This window comes from Callospermophilus lateralis, chromosome 11 (assembly GCF_048772815.1).
Source record: "Callospermophilus lateralis isolate mCalLat2 chromosome 11, mCalLat2.hap1, whole genome shotgun sequence".
Classification (NCBI taxonomy): Eukaryota; Metazoa; Chordata; class Mammalia; order Rodentia; family Sciuridae; genus Callospermophilus; species Callospermophilus lateralis.
This window is the reverse complement of record NC_135315.1, coordinates 13,300,921-13,327,870: the sequence shown is the minus strand read 5'-3', so window position 1 is coordinate 13,327,870 and position 26,950 is coordinate 13,300,921. Positions and strand designations below refer to the sequence as shown.

The window sequence follows — 26,950 nt, the reverse complement described above, 5'->3', positions numbered from 1 at the left end:
GACTATTAACTCTGACTTTTAGGTCCATTTTAGGTTAAATTTTGTATTTTATATGAGGTAATGATTATAGTCTTTTTGTTTTGGTTTTGCATATGTATGTTCCGTTGTTCCAGCATCATTTGTTGAAAAATCTGTCCTCCTCTTGAACTCCTTTGGGACCCCTCATGAAAATCATTTGGTCATATACTTGGACTCTGTTCTCTTCTGTTAATGCATATGTTTGTGTTCATGCCAAATATGCTGTCTTGATTGCTGTGGCTTTATATAAGTCAGGAAAGCAGGTAGTATAAGTCCTCTGACTTGATTCTTCTTTTCAAAAATTGCCTTTTCCAGGTATTATCTTGTATACATTTTAGAATCAGGTTTTCAGTTTCTACCAGAAAAGATTTTGATTGGGATGTGTTAAGTTTTTAGGTCGATTTTGGGAGATTAGACATCTTAACCATATTTAGTCCTTGGATCCAAGAACAGGCATATATATATATTTTTTAAGTTTTTAATTCCTTAACATTTATAAAATGTTTTTATATATGACCTTTCACTGTTTTATTGAGATGCAAGCTTGATTAACATAAATATTTAATTTATAATATTTTTCTTTAAAGTTAGATTCATGAATTACATAGAATGATGTGTTTGAGTTTTTTTTCTAAGAATTTTTCCATTATTGATTTCTACTGTGATTTCATTGCGATAAGAGAACATTTTGTACCTTACAAATCCTTTTTCGATTTATTGATATTTGTTTCATAGCACAGAATATAGTTATTATGGTTTGGATCTGTAATGTTCCCAAAAGCTGAAGTGTTGAAGAGTTGGTCCCCATACAGCAGTGTCTAGGGGTGGGGCTTTGGGGGAAATGATTGAATCATGAGCACCATAACCTTACCAGTGGATGAATCCATTTGATGGATTAATAATTTGAATGAATTACTGAGAAGAGGTGAAAACTGTGACGGGGGGCATCATTGGAGGAAGTAGGTCACTGAGGACTTGGCTTTGTGGACGATATATCTTATCTCTAGCCCCTTCCCCTCTCTCTGCTTCCTGGGTGCCATGTGGTGACTAATTTTCCTCCACCATCCTTTTGCCATGATGTTTCTGCCTCAGATCCAAAGCAATGGAGCTGTGTGACCATGGATTGAAACCATGTCCCTAAGTAAACTTTTTCTCCTCTAAGTTGCTCTTGAGGGGGTGTTTTGTTTGGGGTATTGTGGATTAACCAAGGGATGTTTTGTTTTGGGTAATGGAGATTAACCAAGGGCGCTTAACCACTGAGCCACATCCCTAGCCCTTTTTATATTTTATTTATTGAAAGGGTCTTGCTAAGTTGCTTAGAGCCTCACTAAATTGCTGAGGCTAGGTTTGAACTCCCAATCCTCAACCTCCCTTGCCACTGGAATTATAGGTGTGTACCATCACACCTGGCTCTTGATGAGCATTTTGATCACAGTGATAATAAACTAATACAGTGGTTTGTCTTTGTTAGTGTTCCATGTGCACTTGAAAAGCATAGAATGCTTTTCAGATGTTAATCAGATTAATTTGTTCTGGATTGTTTACTATGTTCTTGCTGTTTTTCTGTCTCTTTTTCTATCAATTACTGAAGAAGGAAATTGAAATCTCTAAATATAATTGTTATCTATTTTTCTTTATGTTTTATCGGTTCTTGGTAAAATTTGAAATTCTGGTATTAGGTGATAAATGTTTAAGATGATGTCCTCTTAATTAATTAACTCATTTAATGTTATGGAATGGCCTTCTTATACCTGGTTAATATTCTTTGCTCAGTGCTCTTTGCTTTATATCAGTGTAGTCAATGTCAGCTTTTGGCGGAGACTAGTAATAGCATAGCATGTCTTTTACTTTTAATCTGTTTGTGTCTTTGTGTTTAAAGTACATTTCCATTGAGGTAAAGTATATGCTCTGTATGCACAAAAAGCCCTTTGTTCCATCCTAGAACCAAATTAAAAAGGGAAAAAGTATACTTCTGCTAAATAGCATGTAGTTGGTGTCTGATTTTCAGTTTTAATCCAGTATGACAGTCTCTGCCTGTTAGGTTTGATTCTGTTGTCTTTCTATTGTGGCTTGATAATTCATTTTACAAAGTTGTAGTGGTAGTCCAAAAAGAATGCTTTTGAAGTACCCAAATTAAGCATTCCTTCAAGGAACTTCAAAATATTTTGCAATTAATTCTTGTAGACTAAAAGCTATTCACATGTGTGAAATTATTCAAGTCTATTGTAATTGTGCTGGTTTTGTTTTGTTGTTTGGTGCTGGGGATCAAACTCAGGGCCTTGCACGTGCTAGCAAAGTACCCTACCACTTATCTACATTCCTAACTTCTAATTATGCTTTTTTAAACATTGTTTTTGCTTCCTCTACTGTTTATTCCCCTTTACCATTCACTTATCCTGAATTTATTTTTAGTTTTCTGTTTTATATTTCTTTCAGGATATCTTTACTCAGGGTGTTAGTCAGCTTTTCATCACTGTGACAAAATACCTGAGATAAACAATTGAGAAGGAGGAAAGGTTTATTTTGGTTCATGATTTCAAATGTTTCAGTCCATGGTCACTTGGCTCCATCGTTTGGGCTTTTGGTGGCACAGTACATCATGGCAGGAGCAAATGGCAGAGGAGATATATTCTCTTCCTGACAGCCAGGAAGCAAAAAGAGAAAGGGAGCAAGCAGCCAGGATTTCAATTCCCTCTTCAAGGGCATGCCTCCAAGGCTCAGCACCTACCTATGGCCTCACGGACTGGGTACCAAGCTGTTAACACATGGATTTGGGGGAACATTTAAGCTCCAAACCATTCAGTTTAGATTCCTTTACTAAACTAGATTGACACATTATTTGGGTTTTTGCTTAATTATAAATGAACAAAATATTTAACCTTTATAAGTAGGCAAGAATGCCAAGGCCCTTTAAATGTCTAGTTAAGAAAATGAGGCTATAAATTCCTGGAGATTGGACAGTTTCTTCTGGAATTATTTTATGTTTTAGGTTATTCCTTTATTAAGCTTTTGCCTGGTCTTTGAGGTTTGTGTCATTTATAAATTTTCTTTCTTGCAGAGAAACTACAACTCTTAAAATTTAAGAACAAAACCAAAGTTGTAATATAAATTGATAATAATGAGTCAAAAATGTTTAAAATATTCTGCTCATTTTGAATAGTCAATGGAAATGTCACATTTGCTGGAGAAAATTTATGAGGATTTTAAAATATTTTCTTAGGTAAAAATGATACAAATAATGCTGGACCTGAAATTAATAAGATTCGAACACCAGAGAAAAAGCCTGCAGAACCAAAACAGGTATGATGCTTGCATTTAGTGACTTCGTTGTTCTAAGGAATTTAGTCTGTGGTCATTTTGGAATCTTTATAATTTAAAGAAAAGTGCTGTCTTTATATGTATATCTTAAACTTACTGTTTCACAGAGATCTAATGGGTCATGTTGCACCTTCACCTGACACTTTGTCTTGGGCTGTTAGTTCCTTTACCTGTATATTTTTCTCAAATTCTGTTATTCAGCGATGGATTGAATTTAAAGACTTTGCATGATAAGGTAGTACATGAAGACAGAGATGATGTGTCACTGACATGACCTCAGCATGGGAAGAGCTGTAGGAGTGAAGAAGGAAGACGACTTTCTCTGTCCAGGGCTCTCTCCCATCATACCCACTGCCTGATTCCTTAACTCTGTCTGGCCATCCATTTACTTTTCCTGCTTCTGTGCTTGGGAACCAATTAGAGAAAAACTGTGCTATTGGTTGAATCAGTGCCACTGGAGATGCATGTTTTCTAATCTTATTGGACCTCTGGGCTTTCTTACTTTTCTTTTACATGTACCCAGCTCAAGCAGCTCTTCTCAAGCCTGATCACCTTCCACTTCTCTATCCTTTTTGTCAGGAATTGACTTTGCTTTAGACTTAACCTCATCAGGATTTTACCCTGTTGATGTATAATATTAGATACATCGCTTTTTCTTTGTCCTTAAAGTTCTTTACTTCCTTTTTACTAGTGTTGGAGGAGGAATTCTGTTGGGCCAAATCTCTCCTCTTCTAGTCACCTCACAGAATTTGTCACTACTCCTCTGTTATCTTCAGATTCTTTCCAGCTTCTGATTCTTCCTCTTCTGTACAGTGTAGGTACTTATCTTCTAGCCTAAAGTGGGTACATTGGTGGACTTTTTAAAAGGCACTTTCTTTGACCTTCATCTCCTTTGTAGACAGTGCCTAATTTCTCCATTTTACCTCACCTCTTATTTGCTTCTTAACCCACAGAGTCTAGTAAAGGTGTCAGCATTTCACAGAGACCATCGATTTCCAAATAACCACATCTTATGAATACACTTCAGTTCTAGTTTTACTTGGATTTTGTTTGGCATTTGGCACTATTTTCCACTGCTGTCTTTGATCATCTTACTTCTTTTGGTTTCTTTGGCCCAATATTGCTGTTTTTCACAACTCTCTAATGTGAACTCCTGTCCCTTTTATAAGTTTCTATTTGCCATTCCCCATATGTTCCTAGTCCTTAAGTTGGGCTTTCCCACAGTTCTGTCATTATTTCATTACTCTTGCTTTCTCTGATTGCTTACTATAAACAAGTCCAATTCGTGATGTTAAGTACCTGCTCCATGATGACTTCCAAAGCTGTACCTCCAGACTCAACTAAGCATCTATTCTTTTATATTCAGATACTTATATCCCCAGAGCATCTGGCTAACAGGTCAGAGTCGGAGGGATTTCATATTGTAGGAGGAGCTGCAGGGTGTTTAGGTAGCCAGGGGCAAACTGCCAGAGAGGGGCGCTGCAGTGCAAGTAACCGTGGCCCATGTTGGGGAGTACAGAGATATCAAGTGGATCGTACAGCAGAAGCAGATGTAGTCAAAACCAGCCACAGGATCTTGTCAGGTGCTGTCAGAGCCTTTGTTGAAGCAAGTGCTCTGTAATCCTCAGTGATTATTCAGCATCAAAACTTATAAAAACATTGATTTGCCAAAGCAGTCTGTTGAGTGGTTTAACAGAGCTGGAAAGGAAAAATTTCATCTTTCCACTTTACATTTTGTTTTTCATGTTGTCACCACTTAAGGGAACCTATCATTCTGTCCCTTAGTATACCATAGCTTAACGGGATTGAAAGCAGTATTTATACTCAGGTATTAAGTCATTCGGGCTCTTGTGTAATTGGACTCTTGTGGTTGCTTCTGATGCCAAGAGGGGAAACTAACATACAAACAAGTGAAGTTTTAGCTCTATGTACATAGACTTCTCATGCCCCCGAATCTGCTATGCTTTTTATACTTACTCAGCCTTTGCAGAAGCTGTTGCCTTTAGCTAGAATGTCCTTCCCTTCCTGGAATATTCCGGCTCTTTGTACATTCATCTCAAATCTCATTGCCTCTTTATTTTCTTTCTTGGACCCTTTAATATCTCTAATTATGTATCTACCTGCTAATCCTCTACTGGACTCTAAACCAGGGGTTAGGTCAGATAGTAAGTCAGATAGACTTTGTGGGCCATATAGTTTATTTTGCAACCCCTCAGCTCTATCACAGTAGTGTAAAAGCAGCTAAAGACAATATGTAAATGAACAAGATGCTGTGATCCAACAACACAATATTTATTTACAAAAATCCAGTGGAGAGGAAATGGTATGGTTGGGGCCATAGTTTGCAAGGCCCCTGTTCTAAGCTCTTGAGGAGATAGGCTAAGTTTTATAGTTGCTCTTTTAATCTCCAGCACTAGGCAAAATGCAATTGGTAGGCCCTAAACAAATGTTTGTTAATGGAAAGAATGTCAAAACTATTCAGTGGCAAAACTTGTCAACCAAAGCAGTTATGTGACAGTGATATAGTACCTGATTGTTCTTTTCAAAGTTGTTTAAGTTGGGATAAAATTTTTAATTAATATTGATGTGTTTGAGGAAGTAGATTATATATATATGTAAACAATAAAATCAGAAGGAAAGAACACATTTTATTGATTTATATCAGGAGAAAATAAATGATTATCTTTCTAAGAAAGAAAGTGTGAAATTAAAGATAATGTTCTTGAAGAAATTAAAGTGGATATGCTAATAAAATGGCAGTATCTTTTTTTACGACTCAAATTTAATTGCTTTTTTCCCTGTGTTGCTTTTTTAATTTAAAAAGTATTTCTTATTAGATTGTCAGAAAGTGATTGATTCAGCACCCAGCACTTCTGCTTTCACTGCTGAGAATAAATCATATCCATTAGATGCGTTAAGGTTGGGAAAAGGAGAGCCACTGAATTTGGATTTTCTGCAGTTAAAAGACTTCTTATTTTTTCCTAGGTTGATTTGGAATCAAATCCACAGAACAGAAGTCCTGAATCACGTCCTGGTGTTGTTTATCCTAATACCAAATTTCCTCGCAAAGATAATCTCAACCCAAGACACATAAATCTTCCTCTTCCTGCTCCACATGCACAGTATGCAATCCCTAATCGACATTTTCATCCCCTTCCCCAGCTACCAAGACCACCATTTTCAATTCCACAGCAGCACACCTTGTTAAATCAACAGCAGAATAATTTGCCTGAACAACCAAATCAAATTCCACCCCAACCAAATCAGGTGGTCCAGCAGCAAAGTCAGTTGACTCCGCAGGCCCAGCAGCCACCTCCTCAGCTTTCTCCTGCATATCAGCCAGCACCCAACAGTGCTTTTTTCAATAACGCAGTTTCTCATCGACCACAGTCTCCCCCTGTAGAGGCTGTGATTTCTGAGCAGCAGCCCCCTCCCATGCTGCAGGAAGGCCACAGTCCTCTGAGAGCCATTGCACAGCCCGGCCCTGTCCTTCCTTCACATCTAAATAACTTCATTGATGAGAACCCCCCGGGATTACATATAGGAGAGGCTTTAGGTAAGTTTCCATATTGCTACTAGAAGTGAGTTAAGAGGGTATTTAAAATGACATGTATTATACAATGTTAATCTAGGTCAGAATTGATTTATTTATATAATGCCAGCAAAAATCAGCCACTTAGTGGGATAATCAGAATCCAGTTCCAAGTGCTGTATGTAATACTAAATATCAGTTGATGTCAATTTACATCATTATGCAAGTGGGGTGGAAATCATCATAACTAGTTTCTGGCAAACTTAGAAAGCATTTATTTTCTACCAAAATCAAATTGTATTTATTTCTTTCCCTTTGTGGAAAAAACCTCATTGTAAAAATTCTTGATAAAATTAGCTTGAAACCTCAAATGCACAACAACCCAGTATTTTCACAAATGTTTCTGCAGATCGCATACATGGGAGTGTAGCTCTGGAAACATTAAGGCAGCAGCAGGCACGGCTACAACAGTGGAATGAACACCACGCTTACCTGAGTCAGGGTGGCATTGCATACCCACACCACCACCATCCTCACCTCCAGCACCTTCCACAGCCACCCATCGGACTCCATCAGCCGCCAGTGAGGGCAGACTGGAAGCTCACCAGCAGTGCCGAAGATGAAGCAGAAACTACATTCTCCAGGTACTTGGCAGGTCCCTCTGTTCTCTTTTGTGATAGTAGTCTTTTCAGCTTTATGTTGGAATATTGTCTCAAGACATCGAATGCTGGCCTTCTTGGCACATGCTATAAAATTCCCTTGATTGATTCTAAAATATGGAGAATTCATTTAGAAGTAACTCTTGTACAGATGTGGGCGTGGATGGCCTATTTTACGTTGTAGATTAATTTGGTCCTTTAGGTCTCTTCTGCAAGAGAAAAGTACCATTATTGTGGATGTCTCTTTGTGGGTTTTTGTTGTTGTTGTTGTTTTTGTATTTGGCAATAACACATAGGAAGAATGAATAAGGACAGAAGTGAACTTGTGGTTAAAAGTTACAAATTATAAATTCATCATAATTTTTCTTTCTGTTAGCACAGACTTCAGCCTTCTTTTAACCACAGGTACTATGAGTAGTCCAAGCACTAAATTTGCTTTATGGCCAGCATCATGTGAATGCTATAGAGTGTTTGCTAATCCCTTCTGAGTGACATCCACCATCTTTTATAACTTCCAGTTATCAAGTGGAGGCAAGAAACAGATGCTTTTAATACAAAGGGAAAGGGAAAGTGTCTTCAATGCACTGTCTACTAAGCGTTAATGCTTACATTCAAGATTACTTAATGCTGGTTCTAATGAAGTATTATGATTTGATTTGTAGAAATGATCCATGTAGTTGACTAAAGCTCTTCTTAATGGAACCTGTCCTTTGTTTTCTACTTATGTTTCATCATCTTTATGTAGGTTTCAAGACTTAATCAGAGAGCTGTCTCATCGTGATCAAAGTGAAACTCGAGAACTAGCTGAAATGCCACCACCTCAGTCAAGACTTTTGCAATATAGACAAGTTCAGGCTAGAAGTCCACCAGCAGTCCCGTCTCCCCCATCCAGTACAGACCACAGTAGCCACTTTTCTAACTTTAATGACAACAGCAGAGACATTGAAGTAGCCAACAACCCAGCATTTCCACAGCGCCTTCCTCCCCAGATATTCAGCTCACCCTTTTCATTGCCATCTGAACACCTTGCCCCTCCACCTTTGAAATACCTGGCACCTGATGGAGCATGGACTTTTGCTAACTTGCAACAGAATCACTTAATAGGGCCAGGCTTTCCCTATGGCCTACCTCCATTGCCTCATAGGCCACCGCAGAACCCTTTTGTACAAATACAGAATCATCAACATGCTGTCGGTCAAGAGCCATTTCACCCATTGTCATCTCGAACAGTATCTTCTTCTTCGCTCCCGAGCTTAGAAGAGGTAAATGTCTTTCTTCTTCTTTTACTTTTTTCATTTTGGGATTACTTGATTGCGAACAATATCAGCATACATTGACATGATAATAGGAATTCTTGTTGAATTTAATAGTCTTTTAATGGGTTGGGGTTGTGGCTCAGTTGTAGAGCGCTTGCCTCCATGCATGAGGCACTGGGTTCCATTCTGAGCACCACATAAAAATAAATAAATAAAATAAAGATATTGTGTCTATCTACAACTAAATTTTTTTTTAAAGTTGTCTTTTTAAGATAATTCTTGCTTGAAAATTATTTTAATTTCTACTCTTGTAATATTTCAGATTCTGTAGAGTGATTGCTATTATTGAAACATGAAGCCCCTTGAGAATCTTTTATTGCTCTTTTGGAACATTTGACATCTGAGCACTCTAGTATTCAAGTTGTTTTGTCCTTTTTAACTTGGGGAAATTGTTTATAGTGATTCTCCTGTTCCAAGTACCAGTTCTCTTTTTCCTGTCACATGTCCTAGTGTTTGGATTACACTGAGGCTGTGGATGCCCAATGAGACTGATCTCCAAACGTAGGAATTTGCAGATGTTTAACATAAACTAAGCAGCTGGGGTAAACTGAATTATTATCTTAAAATACCTAGACATTCCAAAATAGTATTTTTATGGACCTTTATCAATATGAAAAATTAGTAATTTTAGGTTATAAAACTTGCAAAATGGTACTACATGGTGTAGACTATAAAAATTTTGTCTAGCTCTTCCTAGTAAGCTTGTAATTGCAATGATTAAAGAATGTGTAAAGCTGGTTGTAGTTATTATCAGTCACAGATATCTACTGAAAACAGGACAAACATTTCCTATTTTGATAGATGAAAAAAATAAGCTTCATTTTGGCAGTTCTTAACTGATTTCTAAAGCTGTTTCAAATATTTGATAAATATGTTTTATAATTTCATTGCCCCTGAAAGAAACCCTACACCCATTAAGCAGCACATTCCAATCTTTCCTCCCCATCCCTACAACCACTAATCTACTTTGTCTCTGTGGAGACATTTCATATCAATGGGATCATATAATATGTAGCATTTTGTGTCTGGTCTTCAGAATGTACTCACACTATAGTATGTATCACTATTTCATTCCTTTTAGTGGATGAATAATTTTCCATTCTATGGCTTTGCCACAATGTGTTCATCAATAGACATTTGGGTTGTTTCCATTTTTTGGCTATTATGACTAGTGCCACTATGACCACTATTTTCATATATTCTGGATATTAGATCCTAAATCCTGTTTTTGTGTAAAAGCATATTTTCAGTTGTCTTGAGTGTGTATCTAGAAGTGTCTCTATGAGGAACTGCTTGAGTAGAATTCCTGGGTTATATGATAACTTTATGTTCGATTTTTTTTGAGGAACTGCTAAACTTCTTCACTTTTTCACAGTTCACTATATCATTTTATATTCCCACCGGCATGTATGAGGATTCTCATTTCTCCATATACTTAACCTTTTTGACACTGGGGATTGAACCCAGGGGCACTTAACTACTGAGCCATATCTCCATTTCTTTTTATTTTTTATTTTGAGACAGGGTCTCACTAAGTTTCTTAGAGTTCACTAAGTTGCTGAGGCTTGCTTTGAACTTGAGATAATCCTGCTTCAGTCTCCCAAGTCACTGGGATGACAGGCATGTGCTCCTGTGCCCGATGCGTGTACTTTTTAAAAATTATTATTACAGTCATCCTGGTGGGTATAAAGTGGTTTCTTATTACAGTTTTGATTCGTAGTTCCATAATGACTGAGGATGTAGAGCCTTTTTTTGTGTACTTATTGGTCATTTGTATATTTTCTTGGGAGAAATGTGTGTTTACATCCTTCAACCTTTTTAGTATTGGTTTCCTTTTTGTTATTGAGTTGTAATAGTTTTTTCATATATTCTGGATATTAGATCCTAAGTCCTTACATAAGATTTGCAGTTACTTATCCTGCTTTGTAGTTTTGTCTTTTCACTTTTTACAGTGTCCCCTGATGCACACCAAATTTTTAATTTGGACTTAAATAAATTGATATTTTCTGTGGTTATTTGTGCTTTTGGTATCATATCTAAGAAATTGTTATCTAGTCCAATATCAAAGATTATTTCTATATTTCCTTCTAAGAATTTTATAGTTTTAGGTCTTATATGCTTAATTCTTTGCTTCATTTGAGTTCATTTTTGAGTGTTGTGTAATGCAGGTGTTAAATTTATTCTTTTGCATGTGGTCATCCAGTTTCTTCAGCATCATTTGTTAAAAAGACTCCCCTTTTTTCCATTGAGTTATCTTGGCAACATTGTCAAAAATCAATGAATCATAGAAATTGAGCGTATTCTGGGCATTTAGTTCTATATGAAATTGATCTATTGTCAGTGCCAGCCTTTCATTTATTTATTTATTTTAGTTGTAGATGGATACAATGCCTTTATTTTATTTATTTTTATGTGGTGCTGAGGATTGAACCCAGTGTTGCACACATGCCAGGCAAGTGCTCTACCACTGAGCCACAACCCAGCCCTGAGCAAGTATTTTATACCTTAGCATTTGCACTGTCTTTTATACCATAACATTGTTGTGTAAGTTTTATAATTATAAGTTTGTTTTACTCACTCTGGGTTCCTTGTTTATATGAGTTTTAGGTATTGCCCTCTTAACAATGTTAAGTTTTCTAGGACCTGCACATGGGATATTCTCCCATTTGTTTAGATCTTTTAAAATTTTCCTTTGGCATTATCTAAATATAAATCTTTGACTTCTTTTATTAAATTTATTCCTAAGTGTTTTATTCTTTTTTATATTATAAGTGTAATTTTCTTAATCTCAGTTTTTGATTGTTTATTTTAAGTGTTTATATTGATTACATATCTGCGATGTTCCTGAACTCTTTTAAGAGTCACTTCTGATAACTTACTTTATTGTTCTCATCTATAATTGCCCTGTCTACAACCTCTGCAGGATGTTTAATGGTATATATTTGGCAAAATTATAGAAAAGCAAGTATATCTTAAGTGAGATTCCAAATTTCCTCCAGCTGTTGATTTCTAGTTTCATTTTATTGTGGTTTGAGAAGTCTTTTTTTTTCATACTTAATACAATTTAATAAAATAAAAAAATTCTTTTTTAAGTTATTTTTAAAAAATCTAATTTGTTATATGTGACTGAGAAGTCTCTTAATATAATTTCAGTCTTATAAAATTTATTGAGTCTTTTTTTGCCTACCACATGGTCCTCTATCTTGGAGAATGTTTCAGGGATATTTTAGAATGCACATTTTGCTCTTGTTGGATGGCATGTTCATACATGAGGTCTATTTGGTCTATAGTGTGTTCATGATTTTTATTTCCTTTTGATCTAGGAATACAGTATTAAAACTTCCAAGTATTGTTGTTGATCTGTAATTTTCCCCTTAACTCTACTTATTCATCATGTATTTAGGGGCCTATGTAGTTATAGTTGTTATTATCTTCTTGATGAACTGACTTTATGATTTTACGATATTCTTTTTCTTTCAGCAGTTTTTGTCTTCAAGTATACTCTTTTCTGGTACTAGTATAGCCACCCCAGCTCTCTTTTGGTTATTATTTGGGTAGAATATTTTTTCCCATTCTTTCACTTTCAACCTATTTATGTGCTTGAATCTAAAGGGAATGTCTTATAAATAGCATTTGGCTGAATTTGGCTCCATTCTGCCAATTTCTGTCTTTAAATTTTAGAATACGATCGTTTACATTTAATGTAATTACTGATAAAAAGGATGCCTGACTTCTGTTTTCTATGTCTTAACGTCTTTTTGTTCTACGTTTCCTTCAAAACTCTCTTCAGTATTAAGTATATTCTGTTGAACCATTGAAACACTCTTCTTTTTTCCTGTAGTATGTATTTTTATAATATTAGTAGTTGTCCTGAGGTAAATATTTTTATTTGTAACAAACTAGTTCCAGTTAATACCAACTTGTGTGTGTGTGTGCCCGCCCGCATGCATGCCGATAATTGAACCCCAGGTCTTGTACACACTAAGCATGCACTCTATCCTAGACTAAGCCCTCTGCCCCCAACTTAATTTTAATAGTAAACAGAAACTTTACTCATGCATACCTCATTCCTTTCCTCTATATGTTATTATTGTCGTAAATTACTTATTTATACGTGATCCCCGTCAATATAGATTTGTAATTATTGTTTATGCATTAGTATTTTAAATTATACAGAGGGGGAAAAGAGGCATTACAAACTAAAATATATTGTCTTTTATATTTTCCTATGTAGTTACCTTTTCCATTGTCTTTTAAATATTTTTGAGTGGATTTGAGTACTATCAGTTCATCCTTCTGAGGCATTATAACTGTCTAGCATTTCTTCATGGGCAGGTCTGTTAGTAACAAACTCTCTGAATTTTTGTTTATCTGAGAATGTTCTAGCTTCATTTCCATATTTGAAAGATAGTTTTGCTAGATATAGAATTCTTGACTGACAGTTTATTTAACACTTTGAGTAGGTCATCCCACTGCCTTCTGGTCTTACTGGTTTTTTACGAGTAATCAGCTGTTCATCTTACTGATTACTTGGTAATTCCTTGTACGTAAATAGCTTCTTCTTCTTGCCTTCAAGATGATCTCCAGCTTTCAACAGTTTATGATGTGTCACTGTGAGTCCTTATATTTGTTCTACTTTGAGTTCACTGAGCTTCTTAGATGTAATTAGATGTATTAATGTCTTATTAATTTGGGTATGTTTCAACTATTATTTCATCAAATATTCTTTCTAATAATTTCTCTTCTCTGCTTCTGGGTCTCTCATTATTGAATGTTGGTTTGCTTGATGGTGTCACACCAGTCTCAGCTCTATTCATTTTTTTCTCTGCTTTTTCTATTTCTCAGACGAGTCAGTGTCAATTCCTATCTTTAAGTTTGCTGATTTCTTTTTTCTTCCTGTTTAAATCTGCTATTAAAGCCCTCTGGTAAATTTTTCATTTAATTGTACTTTTTCAATTCCACAATTTCTGTTTGATTGCTTATTGTAATTCCTATCTCTTTAATGGTATTCTCTCTTTAGTGAGACATCATTCTCATAGTTTTCTTTAATTGTTTTTGTTTTTGTGTTTTGATGATGCCAGGAGTCCAACCCAGGTCCTTGTTTCTGTTAGGCAAATGCTCTGCCACTGAGCTACATCCTCAACCCTCTAGTTTTCATACATCTGGTTTCTTTTAGTTCTTTGAACATATTTAAAATAGCTAATGGAGAGTGTTCATGTAGTAAGTCTAATGTCAAGGTTTCTTCAAGGTCAATATATGGTTTCATTCATGCTTTTGTGCATTTTTTCCCTTGTAGCCTTACTTTCTTTTTTCTTTGCATGCCTTATAGCTTTCTGTTGATAACTGGATGTTTTGAATAGTACAGAAGGTGACTCTGAAAGTTAAATTCTCCTTCCTCAGGGTTTGTTACAGTTCTGTTTTGTTTGTTTGTTTGTTTGTTTTTACATGCCTGGAACCAAAAACATCTTTCAGGTTTTGCATAGGTGTGTGTGTGTGTGTGTGTGTGTGTGTTTGAGCACACCTTCAACACTCAGCTAGTCAGCTTACACCTCTGCCATAACCTTCACCTCTTGTTTCCAGGAACTTCAACATCAGCCTGAGGTGAGAATTAACAACTCTTTCAAGGCCTTTCATGAGCATATGCCCAGCATCTGTGTAGTCTCTTCTAGGTTCCCAGGAGCATGTCAGAGGTCTTCAAAGTTCTTATTCCCTAAACATCTCATTCCCCATTCTTTATTCTAAGCTTTTTTTCTTTTTTTAAATCCAATTCCATTGTCTCATTCAGCAGCAACTAAAACAGTTCCCCACTATCATGCTATTCCATATGGCCCCTTCAGCACTGATTGAGTTCAGAGTTGGATGAGATGAGGCAGATCTTTTGATCTAGCCTTCCAGAGAGCCATGTTACAAGTCTATAGAATGAGGCCCATACTACTCCCTCTGGAACTGGCGCAGGTTCTTATTTTCAAGCCTACCATTGAGATGGAAAATGGGACAGTACTAGAGTAAATTAAATTACCACAAAACTTGGTATTCTTATGAAATTCCCTGTTTTATCTTGATTAACTGTTCCATTATTCACTGCAAGCTTTTAGTTTCCCAAAAAGTTGTTTGATGGCTTCGCCAGTGTTTTCGTTGCATTTATGGAGGCTTAGACTATGGAGTTCCTTACTCTGCCATCTTTTCTGACACCTTCAATGTCTTGACTTAAACTGCTAAGTGAGCTATAACATATGGGGGGAACTACGTGCCAAAGTTTTTATAAAATTTTGTACTTTTTACTTCATAATGAATAATCTATTTTAATTATTGATCTTTAAAAATTTCTTATTTTTAGAATTTAAGTTCTTTGTACCTTGGTGCTCTCAATATTTGATATTTTCATGTAGCTGTGAATGTATAAATAAGTACCTTCAATTGTCAGCCAGTTCTTTTACTCTGGAAAAACATTTGGTTACCTTTATTTTGATGCATGAGATTCACAAATGATGATTAACATGATCACTGAAAAAATTATTTGATGAGGAAAATATTTTTTACCACATTGCAGATTTTGAAATTTTCAGTATATTAGGATAACTTGTATGTATTTAAATCATTTTGCATGAATCATCTCACAGAGTGAATGGCTTATGTTCTCACTGTTTTTCCAACCCTTTAAAATAATTTCTTTAACATTAGCAATACAGAAAACTGTCTTACTTCCCTCCCAACTATGGATTCTTATTGCCAGAAACTTTAGTAGATTAATCACATATCCGATGAAGGTACCTAGAGGTTAGCTTAATGGTTAACTTGAATGGAGATGGTTTTCTTCATATTTTGTTTCACTATTTTTTTCTTTTTATAGTAATTTTGATTTTCTTTTGACAAATGAGATACGTAGTCAGCAAGCAAAATGTAGAAGTTAGAGAAATTATTAAATTCACTATGAAAAGATAGCTACCATAACATTTAGCCTTTCCTAGCATTCATAGATGCAAACATGTGATTGATTAATGGACGGGAAGTACTTGGGGAAATTTTAAACAATTTTTTTTTTAAACCACCCCTCAGGGCTGGGGTTGGGGCTCAGAGATAGAACGCTCGCTGAACATGCATAAGGCACAGGGTTCGATCCTCAGCACCACGTAAATAAAAAGATATTGTGTCCACCTATAACTGAAAAATAGATATTAAAAAAAATAAGAAACCACCCCATCACATCTGTCTATTAAGTCAGGGCACCCTGAAGGGCATCCTTGTTCTATTCTATAACTTTTTTTTTTTGCCATGTTCCTTTCAGTTTTTAGAGTGTTCTCATTTAAATGATTAAGGGTTAACTTCAGGGGTTTCCTTCCTTGCCCTAAATGCAGCGAAGGGCACATCCTTGGCTACTTGGGCGAGTCTGGGGCACACTCCAGAGCTTTCTGGATTGGCAGTGTATTAACAAAATGCTCCATTTTGATTTCAAGTGATTATAAGTTTGGGATTACAATTTTATTTATTTTCCAATATTTAGCCAGTTGTCCTCATACCTTTGTTAAATTACAACATTATCACTAAATAGAAATATCTTTCTTATCAAGCACTAAATTATTTATAATAGCACTGTCATACTTGCAGTTCAACTAATTGCTGTTTATGGGGCAGTGAAAGAAAAGGCAGAATGCAGAGGAAAGCAGTAGAAGTCAGTGTTTAGCTTCGGAGTCTAAGGGCTCAATTTCTAGTAATTTTGCCATGATTAAGGATTTTTCAAAGGTAATTTTTTATGTACAAGCTCTTTGACTTTGCATGATAACCTTGGAGTAAGCTGAATGTGCTATTCAACATATTCAGTACTGAGCTCAGTTCTGCTTTGTTATTCTTCATCTATCTGTGTGTTTCAGTATCAGAATTACACTCTGATTTTGAGACTTCTTAGTGTTCTAACCGACACTACAAACCAAGGGAATAGTATGAAATCTGCCTTGCTGGTGGTTTTTCCTTCCAGTTTATATATGGGAGAGTAGCTGGGGAGAAAAGTCTTTCTATGGTTTTTCACTAGAAAAAAAGTTCAGAATATCTTTGTGAAGTCTTCCCTTTCTTTTCCCACCTATAAGCCCTTCTTAGGTTTTACTGGAATTACATTAAATGTATAGTCTAAATCCATGGAGATTTTGCCCTTACAAATATTTTAAATTTCATATTTTGGAAATGGTACAATCGTCAATGTTTTTTTCTTTCTCCCTCTCCTTCCCCTCCTACTTTTTCACTTTTTAAAAAAATATTCACTTTTTAGTTGTAATTTGATACAATATCTTTATTTTATTTATTTATTTTTATGTGGTGCTGAGGATCAAACCCAGGGGCCCCCGTATAGTGGGGCTGAGCCATAACCCCAGCCCCTTTTTCACTTTTTGGAAGTTTCTCTTTATAAATTCCTTAGCATCTTTATTGAACTCTTGAATCTTTCTGATACTCTTAGGGTGATTTTTTTTGTGTTTTGTTTTTTGTTGGTTGTTTTGAATGGGACCTTTTTTCCATTATACTTTTCAGTCATTTTATCTTGAGAGACAAATCTTCATTTTTTTAAAGTGGACATAGTTTTGCCAAATTAAAAAAACAACAAGAAATTTGTATTTAACAAGAATCAACAGGTATTTATGCCATTTAAGGTGTGCATCCCAGCTACTTGGGCTGAGGCAGGAGGGATTGCAAGTTTGAGGCCAGATTGGGCAATTTAGCAAGACCCTGTCTCAAAATAAAAACAAAAGTGCTGGAAGTTCCTAGCATGCACAAAGTGCTGGGTTCAATTCCTAGCATCACAAAAAAAAAAAAAAAATAGATAAATAAAAATAAAAAGAGATACGCTTTGCTATGGAATAGTTTGATTAAAAGGAACACATGGAGGGTAGGGGTGTAGCTCAGTCCTCGAGCGCTTGCCTGGAATTTGCAAAGCCCTTGGTTCAGTTTGCAGCACTGCTCCCATGCTCTCCCATAGGAAAATTCTTTTTAAAAAATGTCACTGTATCAGTCAAATTGGTTTACGAGGCTGTACATTTTTGTATTGCAGAGTTGGTATTGTTGTAATGGCCTTAGAAGAAAAATGGACTATGGCTCTGTGGTAGAGTGCTTTCCTAGCATGAGTGTAGTTCTGGGTTCAGCACCCAGCACTGCAAAAAATAAGTTACTCATTTTGATCATCCTTCAGTAAATCAGCATTTACTTACAACTGTATATGCCTCTGTGATGTATTTCTTATTTCAGGTATTGGCTTTTGAATAAAAATACTTTTGAACCATTTATTTGTTTTCATTTTTCCCTTCCACCAACTTTTTTTTTGAAGTTAGTTGATATGTTTTGATTTCACTACTATTGTCTGATCATCCCACTCCCCTAAGTTCCCTATTATGGAATAAAGTATTACACAAATGTAGTTTGAAGATCATAATCTTGGCTGGTTATCAGTGGACATTGATAGCTTGTGACTTGTGTTGTATAGCCAGGTACCGCTGCCTTCTCAGGGAGATCATTAATGTGTGGTATCTAATGAATCATTGAATACATAAAACAGACAGTGATTGACCAATAAATAAATTAAGCCTCGGTGCTTGCTTAAGCTATCAAAGCTAATCATTTAAATGAGTTGTTTTTGTTTTAATTAAAGTTTCTGGCACCATAGTTAATGTGACTTGGAATTTCTACTAGAGCGTTTATCTCTTCCTTGGTGATTATCTTTGATAGCATAATTATAAATAGAGCCCTAATTAATATGCTGACCTTTCCCTCAGTTATTTATTTATCTACATACATGTGAAATTGCTTGCTAACCTTGTGCATCACATATATGTCTTAGAATGGTAGGCAAATAAGGAATTTTTACTTTAACTGGCAATTATCTTTAACGATAGAAATTTATACATAAATTTGGTAATTATGTTCTTTCCTTAGATTTCATATGTTAAATGGATTTTGAAATGTTAGCATTACAGCTTGATTTTTAGAAAGAAATATTAGAAATATTGATCATATGTTTAATAACATAATTATTTAACAGTTCAACATGAGGATTTGTATATATATGCAAACATATATGGAGTTGCTCTGGAACCCAGAACTGAGAACTTCTAATGAAGTAGGACAAGCCTGTAAACAATCATATTATGTGAGACCTGAGGACTCTTAAATGAAACCTAATCCTCAGTCACCAGTAGGATTGCCATCTCATATTAAAGGAGCTGTCTGCTGGGCAGATGATATATGTAGAAGAAATAGACACTTCATGAAAAAAACTTAGAACTGGGCAAAAGCAACAAGAAAAAAGAAAAAGGTCAAGAAATAAGAGAAGGGAAGAAAAGTGTAGCTCATATATTTGAACAGCTTGGGGGCTCACAGGATTGAGGCATTGCTGGAGATCAAAAAAGTGTCTTATCTCTTGGGAATATTCTTCTTTCCATCCTAGAGATCTTTTTCTACAATTTCATTTGGGAGCCCTTGTCTTTCAACATTCCCTCTTGAGGGGAAGGATCCAAACCTTTAAGCTTATTGCTCAAAGTGCATTTTAATTTAGTTGGTTAGCATGCTATATGAATTTAATCTGAATTTAGATCACTTGCATAGGCTTGGATTAGTTGCTGCACTTGGGTTATTTCAGTAAATACGACACATCATTTTACTTAGTTATTTTTATTAGAAAAAAAATTTTTTCAGTGCTGGGAGTTAAACCCAGGCCTGTGCATGCCAGGCAAATGCACTACCACTGAGCTAAATCCCCAGCCCAAATTGATAGTTATTTGTTGATGATGGATTATGTTTAGACATTTTAATAACAAACAGTTAAAATATATTTTCGTTGGAGAAGATTTTGATTTCTTAAGGATTTTAAATTGTGGAACTTTGGAACTAGTTGGGGCCTTGAAGATCATTTTATTTTAGCTCCTTGTTTTTAAATGAAGATGAAGACACAAAGATGACCAAGGTTTCACATATTAGGCAATTATTAATTACCCTGGAGTGGAGACTCCTGGCTTCAGTGCCATTCTCTTTCTGTTACATTATCCTGCTTTTCACATCTTTACATGAAAAGCAGGGTTTATTCCTGGAAACTGAGGAAGGATTACAGTTACACAGAAGGAGATGTTGAGGAAAAGCCAATGTTGTTGGGAACAAAGAATGACATCTTCAGCTGTATAAACTTTCCCTCTTGAGGGGAGAGGGAGAACAAGATTCATTCAAGAATTCTTTTTTTAAATATTTATTTTTCAGTTGTAGATGGACACACAATATATTTATTGCATTTTTTTTAATGTGGTGCCAAGGATTGAACCCAGTGCCTCATGCGTGATAGGCGAGCGCTTTACCACTGAGCCACAAATCCAGCCCTCATTCTTAATCTTTGAAATATGTCCAGTTCTAGCTGTTAAATGTTGACTGCTCAGATGATGAATTTTGAGATCTCAAATATAGAAAACTGTAAACAATTAATTATGCAGTATTCTTTAAGAATAAAACAAAAAATTTTTTTCAGGTATTATATTTTTTTCCAAAGTTGGAAATGTTATTTCATTATGGTAATTATGATGCTTCAGGAAAAAAAAAGCACATAGTTAGGAGTTGAAGGGTAAACTTTCACTGTGAACTATTTTATTTCCTACCCACACTGGCAGTTTCTCATTGTAAGAGGTATCGTGCTCTATAATTGATACTTGGATTGTTTAATATTTAAGAAGAGTGAACAAGAACCAGATAGATTGAAGGTAGTTCAAAATGTCATAGCAGTGAATCTGACAAATTCTCTGAGATGTAACATTGCCTTCATTTTAGTATCTCTTCTATTACCTTGTATTTGGATGTAGAAAAATAATATTGCCTGGTAGGAAAATACTATTTGAAAATTATAAGTGCCTTCTCTGAGAGATGCTTCACATGATCTTTTTCCTTATTTAAAACTACATTGATTTTTATGTACTTTGCTGCAAAGTTGCATTCATTTCAGTGTATGTTTCCTTTAAGAGAAAAGAAGTGCTGTAGCTTTAGAAATTTTAAGGTAAAAATTTGCTTCTTTTATATTATGAATCTGATGTGATATTAAATTTGATTTTAAAATTCTCTTAAGGTAATGCAATTTATTGTAAAAATAATATTTTTAAAATGATATAAGAGAAATTATGATAAAATGTCATGGTTACCTAGGCATCAGGTAATGATGGCATGGGTCTAGATCATGGTGAATAGTGGAAATGATGAGAAGCAAATAAATGTAGGATTTACTTTGTAGGTAGAACCTAGAAGGAATTCCTGGTAGATTAGATATGATTGGAAATGAAATAAGATTTAAAATTGAATTCCTCAAACCCACTAGCCTCATTTCTGTTGCCCCATGCCACTGGCCAAGAGCTGCCTTGTTGAACAGTGCCAGAGGAGGAGTATCTCCATTGTTGCAGAAAGGTCTTTGGACAGCATTGCTCTAGGAAACGACTGCTACCCTTCAGCTACGTGGAATTTTCTTGTTTCTTTGATAATTTTTTTTTTAACCATCTCTTCTGTTTCTCATTTTCTGAAACTTCTGTTGATAAAATTTTGAACCTTCTGGATTTTCCAAGTCTTTCCTCTTTTTTGCCTATCATATTTTGATATCCTTATAATTTTTCCTACTTTTGGGGGGAAAAATTTCCTTGATTTTTATCTATAAACTCTTTTATTTCATTTTTATATTTGTATCCTCGAAGAATTTTCAAGTGTTCTTTTATTGTCAGAGTTTTCATTTTTTTGTTGTTGTTTTTGTTTTATGAATGCAGTGCCTTTTCTGTGAATACCAATTAGAGAGTTTGTTTTATATTTTTATATTTTTAGTAAAACAAAAATAATATTTTGGACATAACAGTTTTTTGGAGCATCATTTTTACTTCTTCCTGGCTTCCCTTTTTTTTCTGTATCTGGGACCATCTTTTGTGCTAGACACACCCTTCAGTGTCTGGTAGCTCTCAATTTCCGTGTCACCAAAAAGCCTTACTGGAAAGCAACTTGGGAGTTTTGTGTCTGTCACAGGACTGTTCCTGACAGTCTTTCCCTGGGGATTTTTTGGTGTTTGACTTTCTATGAACCTTTTACTGTTGGATTTTGGTTTATCTGTCTCCTTACTTGTTGTCTGTATTATTTGTACCTGACTGGTTGTGTTCCACTGTGGTTCTGGGGAGGAGTGTAATGTGAGACCAACTGAACAGACTTCCAGTCAGCCCCTGGATTTCATCTTCCAGTGTGGCTGGTGTTTCTGAGGCCCGAACCTTTATGGAATTGTGCAGAGCAGATTGATTCTTTTCTTGGGTTGTAGTGGTAGCACCATTCTTCTTTCGTAGGTGCTGTTCTTTGATTCAGCCTCCCTGGGTTCCAGAAGTGTGTCCTCTATCGATGGCCGTTCTTAGGGTCTTGATTATTATATGTCTTTTATTTTCATTTGTTATTATTTTAGTGGAACCTTGGACCAGGGTCCACTTTAACTCAGAATTATGCTTTTAAAAAACATTTTTTATAAGTTATCCAGTGCTTTTCAATAGAGTGCATTACATAAGCCCATAGATAGTGCTGTTGCAGACTACAGCTTATCTATTGCACATCATCTGGCTTGTATTTTGGATTGTTTTAAAATTTACGATATTCCTGTCCTCCTTCCATCCAAGTTTTTTCCCCTTGAGGTTTCTCTGTACCTCTGCACTAAACTATAGCATGTTAAACATAAAATTATACTGTTATAATTTTAACTGAAATTAGTTATTAGGCCCAGAGAGTGGTATATGGTCAGGAATTTCCCCTTCAAATCTTGGGGAATTTAAATAGATACATTTAAGTAAATGAAGAAAATGGAAGCCATTAAATTCAGTGCTATAAAAGAATTTTCATGACATGAAAAGATATCATTTTTTAAAGAGAAATTACCAAACAGTGCCAGGCATAGTGGTGCACACCTGTAACCACAGCTGTTTGGGGGACTGATGCAGGAAGATCACAAGTTCAAGGCCAGCCTTGGCAACTTAGGGAGACCCTGCCTCAGAATAAAATAAAAAGGGCTGGGGAAGTAGCTCAGTGATACAGCACCCCTGGATCTAATCCCTAGTACCTAAGGGGAAAAAAGTTACAAACAAAAAAAGAAGGCAAAGCATCTGCTCTTGACATTTCTACAACATTCTGCTGGAAATCTTTGCCAGTGCAGTCAGGCAAGGAAGTAAAGGAATTAAGATTGGGAAGGAAGAAATAAAATTGTCCCTAATCCCAGATGACATGCTTGTCAAAATAGAAAAAAACCCCAAAGGATCTTCCAAAAAACAAACAAAAATCCCACAACTAATTTAAGTTTCACAAGATCACACAAAAATCAATCATATTTCTCTGTATTGGCAGCATGCAATTGGAAACCAAAATAACAAAAATACAGGACCTAGATGCTGAAACAACTACAAAACTGCTAAAAAGGAATTTATTTGATATATAAACCATTTTATTCATTTGCCATCAAAATTTTCTAACCTGTACTCACCTTAACTTTGAAGATAGACTCCATTATAGCAAGTCACTTTTTCATGCATTTACTTTATGTTGTATAAAATAGATAACACCAGTAGACCTTCATACACACACACAACAACGTGTATATTCACTATATTTATCTAACTTAAAAGACACTAAAAGTTCAAATTTCAGCTCTCTTTTTCTGACATAAAGGATCAATCATATTCATAATGTGATTTGAAATTGAATTTCGTATTTCATCTAGGCATTCATCTCTGTCATAGCTGCTTTGGAACCATTACAGATAATGTTATACAGTTCGTTCCCAGATCCCGCTGTGCATTTCAGCTGAGTGATTTGGGGTTCTCAATTTGGAAGATATAAATGATACACATTTTCTGCAAAATTTAATTGAATATATTCTAATATCAGCCTCTGTTTCTTTCTGAGTTTTGGTTTTCCTCATTTAAGAAATGAGGAAATGGTTCATATATCCATCCATTGTTTATACTGCTGGTTTATGTATGTTATTTAAAGAAAAGGGACTTATAGAATTAATAGGTGAAATCATATGAGAATATTTAGTATTTGATATTAGTCTACTATATCACCAGTAGACTAGTATAACCTGCTCTTTCTGAGATCAGAATCGGCATTAGTTTTTTTACTTTAATATTTGCACATAAAGACTTGAGAATGATTCCCTGCAGATTGTGATGGGCTAAACTCCCCACAGAGTAATAAAAATAAACCCTTCTTTGTGATTCTAAGAGATAATTGTCTTCATTACAAAGCTTAATGTAAAAGAGACTGGGAGCTATTGCAGTCTAGGGTGGCTCTTCTACCTTAATCATGAAATATCAAATGTGCTGATTACATTCATAGTTGACTCTAAATTAATCAGGATGGTTAATAGTCTCAAAACCAGGATCAATCAAACAAACAAAAAACAAAACCAGGATCAAAATTACACTGTTTGTTTGTTTGTTTGTTTGTGTTTTTTTTTTTTTTTTTTGACCATTGAAAACATTTCCTTTAAGGAAGAGTAAAATTAAAGTTGGATTTTTAAAAAAAGGGAAAAGAAACAAAGATGGATTTAGATGTTTTACTGAGACATAGAAGAACAAAAAAAATGTATGAGAAAAGGAAGGTGATAGTAGTACTTTGCCTCAGAATGACTGGGAAATCGCTGTCTGCAGAGTAAGGGATTTGGGGTTGTGCGAATTCAGGACATTTAGAGAAGAAAATATATGTAAGTTAATCTGATTTCAGACATGTAAAGAATATTTTGAGCGATGAATATTCTCCGTCACTCGAACAAGCAAAAGAAAATGCAGTGAAGTCCAGTCAGAAATGCTTATGCTGGACAGGAAGAATCTTATGTTGCCACCAGGTCTAAGGAGAAATAGTTGGGGAGTTGTGAAGGCCCCGGAGCAGAGTCTAGAGCAGATGGCTCTGCTGAAGAAGCTGCGATTCAGCTATTATGTGGCAACTTTGCCCATTTCGTTTTGAACAGCTGTGCTGCTGCTTTGTGTTCTTACTCCACTGATACCTAGAACAGAGTTTTAGAACTGGAGACAACTTGTTCAACTCCTGCATTTTACAGATAAAGGAACAAAATCAGAAATCAGGCATGTATTGTCACAAGACTGTCCCACAGGACAGAGCTGAGTTTTGAACCGCAGTCTGCTGTCCAGTGTTCAGACTGCTTTTTTTTTTTTTTTTTTTTTTTTAGTCACAGAAGAGACCATTCTTGAGATTTTCTGCTTAATAATAAAATGAGGTTGCTGTGGGCCTGAAATGGAAAGGAGTGTGGAATAAGGTGTTGCAACTTATGAAATGTCCTTTTTTTTTGAGTAGTATGAGCCCAGAGGACCTGGTCGGCCCTTGTACCAAAGAAGAATCTCATCTAGCTCAGTCCAGCCTTGTTCTGAAGAAGTAAGTGCTCCCCCAGACAGCCTGGCGCCGTGTAAAGAGCTGCAGGACCACGGTGACCCACCTTCTTTCAGCTTCTCAGCCTCAGAGTCCTGGGCGAACACCACCTCATCGGCCCCCTACCAGAACATTCCGTGCAATGGATCCAGCAGGACAACTCAGCCCAGAGAGTTGATAGGTAAGTTGATAGGTGGGGCCCCATAGTACAGTGGTTTTAACTCCTCAGGGCCTGGAGTGTTTACAAGGCTTGCTTTCTTAGAAGAAAGAACAATTAAATTAATCTGATTCCAGGCATATAAAGAATATTTTGAAGAAAGCAAAATGTATTATCTGTCAATGGATTGACCAGAAAAAATGCAGTGGTGTCCAATTTGGAGGGTTTATGCTGGACAGGAGGAATCCTATCTTGCTATCAGGTCTACGGAGAAATAAGCTGGAGAGTTGTGAAGGCCCAGGAGATGAGTCCAGAAGGGACTGAGGCCCCATTTGCATATCTTTGAACAGTATTCAGTGCTCAGAGGTTGTGCCCTGGGCATAGATATTAATTTAGGAATATGTTGATTCCATTTTTCCATTGTCTGGAAGGTTAGTAGATATATCCTTGTTTAAAAACTGATTATTTTGACCTATTGTTGAATAAAAGAAGTAATGGAACTTAAAATATAATTTTAAATATTTAGAACCACTTTCTCTTGAGAAAGTTCTGTTTTCTGTTTTGGGAGTTTTGTTTTGTTCCATCAGGCTTAAGGGTGGCAGTCGGCTGGGTGGCTAGCACTTTTAAGGGTTGGTTGTCAGCAAGCCATGAAGAGTGCGCTGTATGATGCAGTGGCCTTGGGAGGCCAGCAGCGTTCCATCAGGTTTAGAAATCCTGTGTGTATCCACATGTTGACACAGGTGTCCACGGCTGATGAACAAGAGAGTGCGGGAGGCTGGGAGTGGAGAAGGCTCTGGAACTGGAACTCTACCTGGAAGGTCCAGAGCTTTCCTCTTTGACTTCAGAACAGGACTCCCTTCCATCTTTCCTCTGTTTCCTTTTCTTAAAAATTATATTGAACATAAAGAAACTATTACCTCAGTTTTCCAGTGGTCTCTTTGTAGGCCATAGACCTTGATCTCCGTGAACAAGTCTGAGATCTTTCTGTTCTGGTAGCATCAAAATTAATTTTGTTCATCTTTAGAATGTGAATCCATTGTTTCTGTAACTGACCCATTTTTGAGAAAGTGCTACATAAGCATATTTTTAGAACAGTGGTCATGTTAGGACAAAAACATGTGAAAGGTTTTGCTTTTGTTTCGTTGTAAGAGACGTTGTCATTTTCATCTTTCAGCATTCATCAATGCTTACTATGTGTAAGCAGCTGTATTTTGCCTAGGGTTGCTTAGTCGTTTTTAAGATGTTATGTAAGTACATTCAGGTTAGCATATTTAAAACATGTAAATTACAAATCAGTGGTGTTAATTTGTTTCTTTTGCATTATTTTGTTTATTATAAAAAAGTTAAAAGTAACATCATTTCTTTTTTTTTTTTTTTTCACCTAAGTTTTAGGTTAGCTTTTGGCCAAAATAATTTAAAATTTGAACTGAGCTGATAGGGTAGAAAGTTCCTGAACAGATCCCTGAAGCTCAAGTCATTTATTATGTCTTTTCTGCAAATATAGGCTGATTACTTTCTTTATTGCTGGGAGATAAATTTAGTATTTCTTAGATGA

General features: G+C 35.7%; 1 protein-coding gene across 4 annotated transcripts in view; it reads left to right on the top strand.

The window, feature by feature from the left end:
- Positions 1-26,950, top strand: part of Helz (helicase with zinc finger) — a 164,684-nt gene that overhangs the window by 134,209 nt on the left and 3,525 nt on the right. For all 4 annotated transcript variants that reach the window (XM_076870584.2, XM_076870583.2, XM_076870586.2 and 1 more), the window contains 5 exons: positions 3,239-3,318; positions 6,322-6,892; positions 7,278-7,512; positions 8,273-8,789; positions 25,167-25,419. In XM_076870584.2, coding sequence (XP_076726699.1) covers positions 3,239-3,318; positions 6,322-6,892; positions 7,278-7,512; positions 8,273-8,789; positions 25,167-25,419 — 1,656 coding nt within the window. The remainder of the gene's footprint in view (positions 1-3,238; positions 3,319-6,321; positions 6,893-7,277; positions 7,513-8,272; positions 8,790-25,166; positions 25,420-26,950) is intronic.